The sequence below is a fragment of the Tamandua tetradactyla genome, chromosome 6 (genome assembly GCF_023851605.1).
Source record: "Tamandua tetradactyla isolate mTamTet1 chromosome 6, mTamTet1.pri, whole genome shotgun sequence".
Taxonomy (NCBI): domain Eukaryota; kingdom Metazoa; phylum Chordata; class Mammalia; order Pilosa; family Myrmecophagidae; genus Tamandua; species Tamandua tetradactyla.
The window spans coordinates 168,855,108-168,870,907 of NC_135332.1; the positions used below are offsets into that span (position 1 = coordinate 168,855,108).

The 15,800-nt window shown below is 32.2% G+C and overlaps 1 protein-coding gene across 4 annotated transcripts in view; it reads right to left on the reverse strand.

Moving 5' to 3' along the window:
- Nucleotides 1–618: 618 nt before the first annotated feature.
- Nucleotides 619–15,800, reverse strand: part of TMEM65 (transmembrane protein 65) — a 68,196-nt gene continuing 53,014 nt past the window's right edge. For all 4 annotated transcript variants that reach the window (XM_077167605.1, XM_077167603.1, XM_077167601.1 and 1 more), the window contains 4 exons: nt 12,229–12,283; nt 10,662–10,704; nt 8,692–8,797; nt 619–2,567 (listed from right to left, as the gene is read on the reverse strand). In XM_077167605.1, coding sequence (XP_077023720.1) covers nt 2,466–2,567; nt 8,692–8,797; nt 10,662–10,704; nt 12,229–12,283 — 306 coding nt within the window. In that variant the 3' untranslated portion in view covers nt 619–2,465. The remainder of the gene's footprint in view (nt 2,568–8,691; nt 8,798–10,661; nt 10,705–12,228; nt 12,284–15,800) is intronic.

A 15,800-nucleotide genomic window follows, 5' to 3' on the forward strand; every position in this document is an offset into this window, starting at 1 on the left:
GCCAAATAAATCATAATACACAGACAACATGAATTTCAAATAAACAGTACTGAAGTTGCTCATGTTGCATTTAACCACAGGTCTAGTGCTTCTAATAGAGAAATAACTACTATGAGAACGGAGTGTTCCAGTTTCAATCTGAAATAAGATTCTCTGTGTCAAAAACATAAAATGATTATAAGAAATCACTATCTTAAAGGGAGCCATTTTTCAGAAATCATTCTGTGCAGAGCACCATACTAGAATAGAATAAGACCTTATGTGTACTTTCAATTAAGGTCAAAAGGGCTCTGCTTCTTTTTTTAATTTAACTACCTGAATGATTAAATTTTTTATTGTGCCCATAAATTAAAATATCTTTCAATATGAAGGTTATATAGTCTATGTTTTGAGATTTTAAATAATCCCGAAGACATTCAATTGACAGATTCTGTAGGACTGGATTATTTTCAAGAGCCAAAAAAAGAAACCAATAATCAAAAGCCCTTTCTAAACTCAAAGGCAAGGCTTCTGGATATAGGATTTAATTAAAAAGAAAAAAAGTTTAAGCACCACAATAAAGTATTTTTTTAGAAAACAGAAAGATCGTCAACATACAAGTTAGAGACAAAAGCAATTAAACATTTACATTTTTTTTTTAATGCGCACACTATAATCCTATTATCTGAAATGATAAAAAAATTCTGGGGGTAGGAGTGGGTGATTATGTGGAAAATACAAACCACACTTCTGGGTAGGTTCTCAAGTTCTATAACTATAATTTGATTAAATGGGACTGTCAGATCATTTGTGCATCAAAAAGAACTTTATAGATATATTTTTATTCTGTATAATTTATTTCCTTTTTTTCCCTTAAAATCTATAAATGAAAAGATAGCACTAAATCATTTTTAAGTGTTCAGGAGGGAATTTATGACAAATTGTTTTGTGGGGAAAAAAAGTAGCTCCTCTGAAAATTAGAGCTTCAAGTAAATATGTGCAAATGAAACTTTAAAATAAGATTGCTGTAAGTATAGTCATCCCATAAATTTCGATTCTTTTGTGTCTCTTTAGCAGAATAGTGGCCAAAATAATAATTTTAATTTTAGTTTCTCTTCTCCATGATGTCTTATAAGTAAGAATAATTTTTTAGCATTTATAACAGGCTGCATGCTAAAAATCCTTAAGGATTCAGAATTTAAAACTAATGATTCACATATGACTATATTTATTTGTCAGATATACAAGACTAGAAAAACTTTCTTCAACTTAGAATTTTCTTTAAACACCACAAAAGAAAAGACCAAAAAAGGAAGGATGCCTCTTCATTTAACTTTTAACTACTAGACTATATAGCAAAAAGGCAAAATGTAAAATATTTAGTTTTCACCTCAAAAGAAGTTATTCAGAAATAAAATCCACTAAACAAGATATAATGATATCAAGATTATAGATTATTCATATGGAGTATTCAGACTCATTCAGTTCAGAGAAGAAAGCATTTTGGGCAGGGGAAGGGAACAACAAAATCCTTCCAAACATAATTGTATCTCATTAACCTTGAAAACACCTTTCAAATTTACCTCTTAAAACCATAAACCTTTTTACAGCTCCAATTTTCTGTTTCTCTAAAAGTAATTTTTAGCCTGTTAATTTTCAAGTAATCATTGCAAAATTCATTAATTTATCCTAATCTTGCAGTCCCCTTAAAAAGACCCTAAAATAATAATTTTCTTCCCACCCCATAATTATTCAAAACTGAGAAATTTAAGGTAAAAAAAAAATCAACTAGTAATAAATATTTATGGTAACATATACAGAGATATATGCATTTGTGTAGTAAGGAGAACATAGAAGTTCATTCTTATTAACGTCTGGCTCTAAGACAGTAAGGTCAGAAAATTAACATGAGTATTAGATAGAAGTACTTTAAAAATTGTGTCCATTTTTAATAGAGTGTGAGTTAAGAAAATGACAGAAATTATATGATTGGAAATGCTGACTGTGAAACAGTACAAAATTGATGTTGCCTAAAATAGAATAAAAAAATCTTGTAACTGATATTAAACATCTTGAGTAATTTGGAAAATCCTAAGTTTGAATTTTAACTACCAAGGAACAACAAAACAATGCTTTCATGCATGTATATGTGTTAAATAAGCAATCCCCAAGTCAGTACAGTACATCAATGACTGATACTTAAATAATATTTTTGATGTATAAAGAAAGAGAAGGAAAAGGTAAAATATTGACTGTCACTGATGAAAAAACATCTCAACAATCTACATAAAATGTTACTAAACAGTTTTTAAAAAGATGTCCTAAGAAGACCTAAGCCACAATAAGTTAGTGTTTTCCCTAATACATGCTGAGTTATTTGATCCCGTATCTATACACTGTTATTGTCTTAATTCCTAAATGTTGTGACAGCATATTTAATAATTGAGGTACATTAGTTTACATCTTTTTATAGTATTCTAAGTGGGTTAATTTTCCTTTTCCAGTTTTTCATCTTCTTCACCTCCTCCAAAGAAAAGCAAAGGAAACATTCCTAGAATGCAGCCAATAGCCACCCCAACAGCTTTGCCCTAAAGAAACAAAAGAGAACATTTTTTTAAAGTTACTTTATCTCTCAAAGATGTGGCATTGCTTAAATTATGAAAATAGACAATTATTACATACTATACCATTTAACTGTCTGCATTTCTTCTGATCATAATTATTACTAAATATAAAAATAAACTACAAAAATGTTCTAGAAAAAATTAAGCTCAAAATTGTCCAGGAAAATTGTCTTCTAATTGTCATAAAAATACATCAAAGAGAAAAAATTCAAATAGCAAACTACTTTTAAAAGCATTTTAACAACAGAAGATGGTGGGAGAAAACCTCACTACGCTCAAAATATTTGCTGCCATTGCATATATTTCTTATTCATGTTTAGCCCATGCATATCTGATTATATGTTAGTAAAATCATTATTATGTAAATATTCTTTTGTTTTCTGCCTCCCCCTGCCCCCATTGCCACGTGTTATAATAAACTCATTTTCAAACTGCTACATAAGTTTAATATAAAGATCTCTAAATTCCACTGAGTTGATGGGTCTATAATGTACTAAACTGCTCCCTACTGTTAAAAACCACTGCAAATTGCTCATCTTTGTAAATTATAACAGTCAACATTTACGTGTATAGTTTTCCTCTACCAATTTGTTTAAAAATCAAATATATGACTAATTACACATCTTCACAGGGTATTGCCATACTGCCTACTCCTAACAAAATTACACATATATATGAATCAATTATGATACAAACATAATATATATGGTTACAAATATATACATATATATTTCTGAAACCTCACCTACATAATTAACATTTTTGAATTTTATTTTTGCAAATAAAATGACTGTGCTTACAATAATTAGTTTATTTTGCATTCCTATGATCACTATTCAGGTTAAATACTTTTTAAAATTTCATTTTTTTCATACAAACATTTATTGAAACTCTACTATGTGGTTAACTCTATGCTAGGTACCAGTAGACAGATTAATCTGATGTAGTCTTTCCCTCTCCTCCAGGAACCTCTAGTTAAGTGTACAGGGAAAGGCATATAAACAAAATAAGTACTCTCAAATATTGTAGGTGCTATAACAGCTATGTGATCTACAGCCTTGAGTGAATAAATAAATATTAGTTTAGCAATTAAGGTTGTTTTCTCACAGAAGGGGGAAAATGAACCTGTTTATAAAATAGAAATTAAATAGAATTAACAAGTATGTGAGAAAAGAGTAACATGGGAAAATATACTTCTGATCCTAATTATACTGCTAAAACTTTAAGCCAAATTGCTAGAATGTTAGAATGCTTCTATTCCTAACAGCTCTGACTAATATTAGCTAGCTAGTCTCACTTCAATTTATTTACAAACTGCAAGATATGTTCACATTTAAAATAAGAGGAAAAGTAAAAATGTAATATTCTAGCTTCTTAAAAGACTTTCACTCTTATAAAGAAAAATCCTAATAAGCAAACAGTAACAGGTCCTCATTCTGGAAAATTAAACACTTAATACAATAATGGCCCTTCTACTCAAAATTTTTATGAAAGGGTGAGCCACAGTGGTTCAGTGGCAGAGTTCTCGCCTGCCATACGGCAAACCTGCGGAAACCCAGGCTCAATTCTGGGTGTCTGCCCATGCTTAAAAAAAAATATATATATATAAATATTTTTTTTAAAGAGAATATTTTCTTACAGAACAATATTACAGAGGTACTCAAGTTAGTCAGCTTAACGTAGTTAACTATATTGAGATTTCAGATTTAAAAATCCAAACTTTTCCTTTAAGAAAAATAACAATTAACTACTACCATCAGCATCCCGCGACATATAATACAACATTCTTAAAACTATAAGTAATATATAAAAGGAATCTTAATGTTGATTAACATAAGTGACAAAAATAAAATGCAAAGTATTATAATATAAAGTCCAAAATGTTGTGTTTAGGAACACCTGCTCTAATTTTAAATGTTCAATTAGACTTTGATATAAGTGATTTTTTATAAGAGCTTTATTGCGATAACTCACGTACCACACAATTCATCCATTTAAAATGTACAATTCAATAGTTTTAAGCATATTCCCAGTTATGTATAACTATCACTAGTCAATTTTAAAACACTGTCATCATCTCATAAAGAAATTCCTACCCTTTTGTTATTACCCCTTATCTCCTCAGTTCCCTAGTCCTAAGCAACCACTAATCTACTTTCTACATCTATAGATTCGCCTATTCTGGACATTTCATACAAACGGAATAACGTGGTCTTTTGTGACTGGCTTCCTTAACCTGGCATAATGCTTTCAAGGTTCATCCATGTTGTGGCATTTATCAGTACTTGATTCTTTCTTATGGATGAATAATATTCCATTATATGGATATACCACATTTTGTTTATTTATCAGTTGATGGACAAAGGTTGTTTCCACTTTTTGATAATGTGAATAATGCTGCTATGTACATTTACATACAAGTTTTAGTGTGGGCATATATTTCCATTTCTCTTGAGTATATCTAGAAGTGGAACTTCTGAGACATGATAACTCTTAAATTTAACCACTTGACCTTTGTTTCCATAGTGGCTGCAGGGTTTTACAATCCCAAAAGTAGTGCAGAAGAGTTTCAACTTATCTACATCCTTGCCAATATCTGTTACATAACATTTTTAGTATAGCCATTCTAGTGGATTTGAAATGGTATCTCATTGTGGTTTTGATTTTCATGTGCTTACTGGACATCTGTACATCTTCTTTGGAGACATGTCCATTGAGATCCTCTGCCCATTATGTAATAAGAGCGACTTGTCTATGATTGAGTTATGAGAGTTCTTTATGCATTCTAGATACAAATTCCTTAACAAATACATGGTTTACAAATAATTTTGCCCATTCTATGGGTTGCATTTTAAAATTTTTTTGACAGTGTCCTTCGAAGCACAAATGTTTTCAATTTTGACAAAGTCCAATTTATCTATTTTGTCTTTTGTTGCTCCATGCTTTGGATAGCTCTCTGATTTCTAACTCAATGTCTTCACTTGTCACAGATCTATCAGATTCTATATTTCTTCTAGTAGTGTGTTTTAGTAGTTTGTCTTGGCAGGAATTTGTCCATTTCAACTAAATTGTCACAAATCTATTACGATTGTCTATTTCTTTTAGAGTCAGTTTTGGTACTGTGTGTCTTTTCAGTAACTTGTCCATTTCATCTAAATTGTCTAGCATTAGCAGACAATTGTTCACGATATTCCTTTTAGATCCTTTTTATTCCTGTAAGATCACCTGGTGTACTATTTTATTAATATGGTAATTTGAGTTTTCAGTTACATGGCCGCCTTCTGCCCCCAGGCAAAATCTTTGCGCCATGGCTCTGATAGGGACGATGGCTCACTCTTCTGAGGGATACCCATTTTTAGAAACTGTGCGCTTGGGGGTGGCAGGGGCTGCAGGCCCAGAACTCCTTGGCTTGCCTTTTTCAGTGGGGAGCCCCACCCTATCCCATGAGCTGGGGCAAGAGGGATCAGTGCCTCAGTATTCTCAGCAACACCATGCCCAAGGCAGCGCCTCTATCCTACAGGTGCCGGCTGAGCAGCAGAAGAAAGACCCCAGACCTCACCCAGAACTTAGCCTCAGCACCTTGCAGCTGGGAACAAAATGAAAAATGATTATGTCCTGAGTATACTGCAAAGATAGCCCTCTGATATGGAGGTGAAGGGAAAGGAAGCCCTTTATTCATGACCTTAACAGTCTGGAGTGGAGTTTCCACTCACTAAGCTAGGAGTGAGGAGGAAGGAACCAAGTCTTGGCTCAAATACTACAGAGTTTCACATTTCTTATCAAATTTTAGCAGATAATCTTGAATAAAGGTGTTTTTCTTTTCCTTTGCTGTATGCCCTTAGGATCATTTCCAGAGATTTGAAATCAGCACTTTTTTTTTTAAAGAATTTTCATCAGTTTCATTAGGGATCGGGTCCTACTGCTGTCATGCTAGAACTGAAACCCTATGCATGTTGATTTTAACTCTATCTTACTTATGTGTATATTTCTACAGACACATTTTTATTCACATATTCTATTTACTTTCAACAATGAATTCATAAACAAACTGAGTTTAATTTAATTTACATAGATTAATCTTTGTATTTGTCTCTCATTCCTTACCTTCTATTAACTATCAATCCATTGTCATTTGATATTTTCTGTCTCAATAGTCCATGGAAACTATTCAGAAATTATTATCAATGAACAACACAATGCCAAATCCAACAGAAACTGAGGAGTACCAAGAAGTAGGGATCATGTGAGCCATCATGAATCTATCTGCCACAGATTCATATGACCCTGAAATTAGCATTTTAACAAGCTCTCAGCGTGATTCTACTGCACACTAAAATTTGAGGACTATTGCTTCAGAGGGAATGTGCAGAATAAAAATAAGAACCCTAGAGAAAGAGGGCTCCCTCAACACTGAAGAGGGAGCAGATAAAGAAGATCCAAAGAAAGAAAGCTTGGAAGAAAAAAAGTTTGAGATTAAGAAACAATGAGTGTAATCAGTTTCTCTTGTTACTGAGAAACCAAATAAGGTTCCTAAGAAGCTGAGGCCTTCACTGGCATAAAGAAAGGAATTCTGCCAGCTACAGGAAGGAACTTGGAACTAGATACAACATTAGCTGAGCCTTCAGATGAGAACCAAGTCCTGGATGTTGACTGCAGCTGTTGCAGAGAACTTAGCTAAGCAGTGCCTGGTCTCCTGACCCAGAGAAACTATGAGATAATAAATATGTGTTGTTTTAAGTTTTTACATTTGTGGTAATTTATTACACAGCAATAGATAACTAATACAAGGCATAAGGTGAAGCCCAAGAATATGCACTTCTAACAAGTTCCCAGGTCATGCTGATGCTGCTGGCTCTGAGACCACACTTTTGAGAACTACTTCCCTAAGTAATCTCACCTTCTCCCATGGTTTTAACTATCATATGTCTTTTCAGTGAGTATTCAGTATTCTATTTAATACTGCAACATGCCTCCATGCTAGCGTTCTCAACCTCTTTTACTCTGATCTCCTTTTTTTTCCCCCCTGTAACAGTTAGGAACGTCCAACACAGTAAATAAGTCATCTGTTTATCGTCTGTTTCCCTCCTGCTGTAACATAAGATGCATCAGGGAAAAGATCTTGTTTTGTTAACGAATGTATTCAAAATACCTAGGTCTATACCTAGTAAAAAATAAGTAAATAAATATTTGTTGAATGAATGAATGAGGATACCCATTATCTCTAATTCAGACCTCTAGCTTTTTAATCCCGGTGCCTACTAGAAGTCAACAGTTGAAGGCCATAGTGGCATCTCAAATTCAACATGTCCAAAACAGCACTCATTAACTTTCCTATAAGCTTGCTCATCTCTCATTTTTCTCTTAGTCTTAATTGGTGGCATCATGATCCATCCAGTTTCTTTCCAATTGAAAAACTCTTCACTGGCTAGCTATCACCTAGATGTGAGGTTCAAGCTCCTTAGCATAGCAAATACAATGTTTTTCCTATTTGATCCATGTATATTCCTTCAATGCTGTTTTCTACTGCTTCCTCTACTCACAATTCCTGCATATCTTACAGTAATACCTAATTTCCTGGATTTTTCTGAACATACCTTGTTTTTATCATGCCTTGTATTTGCTAGTCAACATATCTAGAATGCTCTTGTTCCCCTGGTAAATGTATCATCAATAATTCAAAAATCAGCTTAAATCCAATAATCACCAAGAAATCGAAAACGTTTCTCTCCACAGTGTTATTTCCCTTGCTTGTGGTATTGTGTTCTATCTTATGCACACTTCTATTAGTGCATATGTTGCGTTAACTAAAATTTGTTTAAATGCCTGGTTCTCCATCTAAATGCGTTCCCCAAAAAATAAGTATAGTTTATTATTCATTTCATGTCCTCCAATCTCTAACACATAACAAATACTCCTTGACATAAAATGAGTTGTATAAAGCATTAAAAGAAAAAAAAAAAAAAAGGCATGTAAAACTATACAAAATAAGGACTTAATTTTATTCTCAAATTTCTCAAGGGACTGACAAATAACAGTGTCTTGCTTTAGCTACCCAAATTTATTACCATAAACTATATAAAGTACTTACCAAATGTGCACTAACACGTGTTTGCCACATATCAACTTGCTTTGGTGTGAGATCAGGAATTGACAGGCCTAACCTAGAAGCCAAAGCTTCAACATAGCCTGCAAGTCTTAAAAAAAAACAAGACAAGAAAGCAAAATATAATATAGGCTTTTAAAGAGACACACAAATGTTCTCAAACAGTAAAAAACTAATCATTACAAATGTAAAGAAGACAATGTTATATCTGTACTTGGCTCCAGAAATTGGCTTAAAAATCATTTTACAATTTTTTTCATTTTGCATTGTGCATAAATATATCCAGTTTATAAAATATCCTCATTTAAATATATTTTATTCATTTATATACTTGATTAATTGGTGCAGTGCAATTATTCTTACCATTCCTAAAAAGCAACTAACTCAAAGGATATAAAACTATTTTATAAACATTATAATTTCTGCACTTATTCCAAGTACAAGGCAAAACACTTTAGTATATGATATAAATTAATAATTGGTATCATAAAGCAAAAGTTTCCAAAATTCATAATATTGATGTACTAAGAAAAACAGCCTAGAATTTTCAGAGCAATCTCAAATATCTTATTAATTCTAAGTTGATATTACTTAATGAACAATATATTTAATAAACTGTAATAAAGAAAAAATATTTCAAATTAAACTATGCATATTATCAATTTTAATATGGACCCCAATATCAGAGGTATTAAATTATGAAAAAACATACATCTAAGAATCGATAAAATGTGATATTTGTTATTTAATGATATCAAAGAAAAGGTAAAGAATAGTTCTTAAAAATACAAACAACAAAATTTTCATTTCTAATAAAAAAATAATCATTTTATGATGCTATTAAATATGTCAGAAAGTTGTAACAGTAGCTTTAACATTATTATTAACCTTTAATGTTGGAAACAAAATTGGAATGTTTACAGAAATGGAATGTTTAAGGGGTGATATGCTAAGCTTGTGCCAGGAAACCCAGTAACATAAAATTTCTGCCTTGGTCCAGAAGAAAAGAAACTTTTTTTTTTACCTGTTTCAATAGAAACTTTATTTTTAACAGTAGCTTTGGCCTTAAATCCAGGAAATAAGTCTAATATATAGGGTTAGATGACTTATAAAGCTACCTTTGCGACTACTGCGGTAAAGAGATGCTTACCAAGCCCAAATCCAAATTCTCAAAATTTACCTCTCTAATGAACCAACGAAGGAAGAAACAACACTAAAGACAGAGCAAGAGAGTGCATGTTTACACAATAATTAATGCCAACTTGTCTAATTTATATACTGCAGGCTTTCCCCAGGCCCAGGAAGCAGCCCCAGGCTATCTGCCACTTGGAAGAAAGAATGTAAAAAGAGAAAGGGGAAAGCTGGACCTTCTGAGGAAGCAGACATCCTCATTATGACTCCTCATTATCATTCTTGCCACAAGGAATAAAGAGAGAAAAAAAGGGCCAAACCCAAGATGTATTTTTTGGCCATTATTCCCTTTAAAAGTTCCACTCTTTGGATCTCTTATCTTTGAACTTAATGGAAAGTGGGTGAGGTAGAATGATTTTAGACGTTCTTGTTTTTAATCCTGCCTTACTTCTGGAGAAGTCCACAAAATACATATAAATACTTCAGTAAATGAAAATTTAATTTTGCTTACATTATGATAGTTTTAGAAAAAAATGTGTATATATCATAACCATTTGAGAAGATTATTAAACACAAATGGGAGGGCCCTATTCATCTCCATAGATACCAATTCTGTAAGTCTGTCAGGCGACCCAGGCGTCTATATTTTCACAAGCTCCCTGAGTAATTCTGATGCACATAACGATTTAGTATTACTGATTTAGAATATTACATTTAAATTTCCAGTTCTAGAATGCAAAGAAAAATACATGTCCTCTTTTTTCATGCTTCTTATAGGAGAAAGGAGACAACAGAGTGCACACAAAATAAATGAATGAACCTACCCAAGTCCAGCTAAATCTGATACAAGATTTCCCAAAGCAGCAGCTAAAATATTGAAAAATGGAAAAGTGAATGGTTACATAAAAGTCATAAAAAGTCTTATAATACATCACTATGTAATCAATAAAACACTGGATTTGTATTATATAAAAATTATTTATAAATACATAATTAAATATATATGTTTCTCAAACTATACAGTTATTCCTTCCACATTGTAGAGGTTAAGGGTGCGGGCCCTGTGATCTGGAAAATCCAGATAAAATTTTTTGGCTGTCCCTTCACACCAGAGAAGTAGTTTCCAATCAGTTTTCAGGAAACTCCCTAGCTGCCTTTTGATTGGTAGCTGCATAGGCTAATTTTTAAAAATTTTTCAAATCAGCCTTGGCTGGCCTGAAAATCCCTAAGGGTAGACCCTGCACTTTCATTTTCCTTCAGGAAGTTATATAAGGACTTAGCCTTTTCTCATATGATGCCAGTGTCTACCAGAATGCCTTTCTTATAACAATTCTACACTCAAAAGAATATTGCACTTTCTACTTGAGAGAAATGCGAGTCTCGTGGTTTAATGCAAAAGTTTTGCAGTTGTTGGTATAGCTGCAGCAATAGCTTCGTGCATTTCCTTCTCTTACTTCTTGATATGCCTTATGGTTGACTCATTAATGCTGGTCAACTCATTAATAATGCCTTAATTGCAGCCAATCCCATGGCAGCTGTTTTGTGACTTTTGCAAAATGCCCCCAAAATTCCCATTTAATTTTTCATGTCGACCCAAGATATATCAAACCATGATGGAGAAAGTCACAAAGTGGAAGGGATAACTGTATATCCAAAATAACTGATTATCTCTGAACCTCAAGATTTTAAAATAGAACACAATTCTTCTGAGAGTATAGTATTCTATCTTCATTTAGAGGTAGGTTTTTTTGTTTTTTTTTCTGTTTTGGCAGTCAGTTTCCATTTTGGTTTAAATATTAAAACATCTATACTATTTTGTAGTTGTATCTATCAGATAACATTTAAGGGAATGTGATCATTTGGAAGGTATGGAGCAAAGCTCATGTATGGTTCTGAAATTCAAGAAACAGAAAAGAAATGTCTCTAATTCATCTACCTCATGCTTTCTAATAAGCACAACACAGAACCATTCTCAAATTTCTCCACCATCAAGAACAGAATGGTAATTGGGGGAGAGGGCACAAAACCAAATTAGATTTTCAAGCTTGTATTTTCTTAAAATTTTTTTACCCAATTGGAAAACACATAATTTAATGGAAACACAGAATTAGGGAGATTTGGGGGTAACATATTACATTAAAAGAAATACTTGTTTTAACACAGTCAATATAACAGAATATCACTCCCCATTAGTTAAAATAAAGTATCAACAATTTTTCAGAAAGAAAGTGGTACATATATCAAATTAAGAGGAAGAATAGGATTAAGGACAAATAGATACCTCAGTGAGTAAATCCATTCAAATAAATTATGCTCTTCCAAACCTAAACTGCTTAAATATTTTATAAACATATAACCAATAACATTAATAACATTACTATTATTAAATACCTGCCATAGTTGAAATTCCCAAAATAATTCCAATAGACATCTCAATATGGGTTCCCTGAAAAATGATGAAAAAGAAACTGATCTTAAAAAGCTAAAATGACTATGAAAGAATAACAATGCATACGCAAAAACAGATAGCAACATATATAGCAAGATCATTAGGATTCTAGAATCTATATTTTTCTATCACAGAGAAAGATGCTTTAAAGCTCTTTGCACACAAAGACTAACTCAATCCTATTTAACTTTTAAATAGGATTAAATTTAATACAGGATTAATTTAATAGGATCTTAGCATATGTTCCAGTTGGCACATTCAGAGTCTAAGGATTTTGGCTTAGGGTGTTTGGGGTCAAGAAATCTTACAGCTTTCTCAATATGTCTGATACTTGGAATATTTCAAGTAACTCACTGAACCTTAGCTGGCTATTCCAAATTATGCATTGTAACTACCTGAAAAAAAGATGCACTTGAACAATTACGTGAAAACTGATTGTTAAAAAAAAATTGGAATGATACACTTATACCAGTTATTTACTCCATAAAAAAGACAGACTAAACTAGTCTCTAGGGACTCAAAAGATCATAAGCTTCTAAAATTATCCTTCTAATAATTAATTCTTTGACCAGAGTAGTGATATTATATGGTTCATTTATAAGCAGCAACAACATTTAGTACAATAAATTCATAGTTAAAAGAAGGACCCATTGCCTTTCAACTGAATTATTTTATTTATTGAGACAGTTTAAGACATTCTATACCTCTATTATCATTCCTCAAAGAAAAGAGGAGCTAGTGTTTTTACTTCACTTTAAAGAGGAGGTAGTTGAAGTGAAGAGACTAAACTATTTTAGTAAGTACAATAAGAAGAAATCCTGGGGTTTCTTAACCACTTCTAATCCCTGGGCAATGCTGCATATGTAGACTTAATTTCCAAGAGCTCTCTTGAGAACTAATGCTTTAAAATGCATAGAAAAATTTAAAATTTCAAGTAGCATTGGTGGAGGCAAAAATATAGTCTATCTGGCATGTAGAAATATTGTAGTACCCATCAGGTCTTTACAAAACTGAAGAGGAAGCTGGGTTAAGTTTTCCTTGATTTTCTTTCCCCTAGGACTTTGAGATTCACCTCTTTAAGACATAAATCTTATTTAATATGGACCAAAGAGGCTGATGCACAAAAGGCTACCAGGCACTCAAAATTACAAGGCTATGAAGCTATCCAAAAAAGGTGGATTACTGAAGAGGAATAGTTAGAAAGAAAGCTGAAAAGGAAAAACCAACCAACCAATCAAACAAACAAAAAACAGGCCTGGAGAAATGTAATGAAGTTGTGTATCCTTATATATGGATGCAAAAGAACTACAGCACCAATAAAGAAGAGAGGTGCCTGATAGCTGCAGTCTATAAAAAATACAGCCTCCTGAACAGCAGTAAATCATTGGAAACAATGCAAGAAGAGTCTATTTGCAATATATATATATATATATTTAAGTGCTTAAAATTTGGCTGAATTTTAAAAACTTGAAGTTCCTCTAACAGCGTAAAAAACCTCATATAAAGCCAAAGATGGTTTGAAGGCAATGGACTACCTATTTCTTTACTATTTTCCAAAGTTATATCAAATTTTATGTTAAAAGGTAAGGCAGAAATTATAAATAAATCTAATATTTGTCTTAAACTCATATTTGGCTTAGCACATTAAAACAATTAGTCTATTTCAAAATTCTAAAAATTCTATCCTAATTAAATTATAAGCAAAATAGTCTTAAAAAACAGTGCTGAATTGTTATAAAAAGGAACTCAATAATATAAAAATGTAATAAAAAGCTATGAAATCAAAACTTAGTATGAACAGCAGCTAACAGTAAAGGTCAAATTTATTTCAAGAAGCTATTTAGAAATTTGCTTTTATTATTACAACTTGGGTAGCAGCCAGGAGAGTACACCTAACAGGAAGGACAAAAACTCAGATGTCTGTGGTAAAATAGAAGACTCAAGATCTCCTTAACTTCCTATTTCAAATCAGTCATAACTGTCCCACAATGTTAAGAGGCAGTTAAAAAAATTAAAAAGGTAAAAAACAGTCTTATGATAATAATGATTCTTTGTTTCCTTTAGTATGGATTCTACAGTAACTTATTTTTATGTGTTTTAATCTCAGCACTCTATTACAAAGCCACTCTGGAAAATTAACTGCTTTGATTAGTTTGTAGCTATCAGAGGACAGGTCTGCCACACTTTTCTTAAATCAGATATGTGGTTAGTGGTTTAAACTATTTATTTCAGTATTATATAAGCAAAAACTGGTGAAAAGTTCTTGAAACTGAATTTCAATGTAAACTAGAGTAACAAGTATTACTAATTTGAAGTGAACCATCTTGAGCCTAAAAAAAAATAGTGTACTCTCAGTTGCATTATAATGAAAGAGGCCTGGGTAACTCAAAATAGTAAACAATACTACAATAATTGGACCTACAATGCATTTTTGCTTTTTTTTTTTTTTGGAGGGGGAGGTAAGCTGTATTTAAATGCATATCTGCTAGTTTAGGTATTTATTTAAAATAAATAATAAGACCATATGGTAAAGGTCATATTCAGGATCTAAAAAGCTACCCAGCTTCCTTATTCTGATTTCTTCAAAATCTTCCTCCAATTTTCTTTATGTAAAATATCGCATCCCAACACCTTCTTGTGGCAAAGATAAGTTGTTATAGCTTTTGAATATCTAAGGTTGGCCTCAGTGAGAGGAAAAAAAAAGTGGTTATTAACATGGTAAAATGGGTACTGGCTGTCAATATAAAGAATCTAAAATGTTAAATGAAGTCATATAAAACTGAAAGAAATATTTGCCACAAAGAAGCATTAATTGAGACAATCTATTCAAGAACACATAAGAGTTAACTATAGCTTATACATTAACTACTCATCAAAATGAAGTTTTCATTATACTTTGACTTGCTTTATATTAACTATTAAATAATCCAGTCAACTCAGATTTTAGTAGTTCTAGGTAAGACAATATGATTCTAAATAGTTCTAGTATACATAAAGGAAAACGAAATCAGTCCCAAAACTTTCATTTTGAAATTGTATTTTAGGGACATTGATTTAATCTGTGCCTACCTTTAGAAATCTGGTCTTGCTAGACTATTCTGCTAAGGAATTCTCCATTGGGTGCTTACCATCTTCAAGACCTTTACAGACTAGAGGGACTTCTAGGATTGGTTATGTAGCAAGGTACTTTCAAGCTGTGTGAACCCCGTACTTTCCTCAACCAGGTGACTGCTTAGCCAGTCTAGATGTCTGATCCCCATAAACCTGGAGATAAGGTCAAATGAAACCATTCTTGAATGAGCCATTTTTTTCAGGTATTCTTTAAGCTAATTTTATAATCTTTATTCTTTCCCTATTTTTGAATGAAATCCTCTATAGTCTATTTACAGCACAGGTAAGCCTCCCAAATACAAAAAAAAAAAAAAAACATACCTCTCATATGTATTCCCTCATATTTAATAATCCTCTAAAACAGCTATAATAAAATCCTTCCATTTTTTAAAAACTGAGCAGT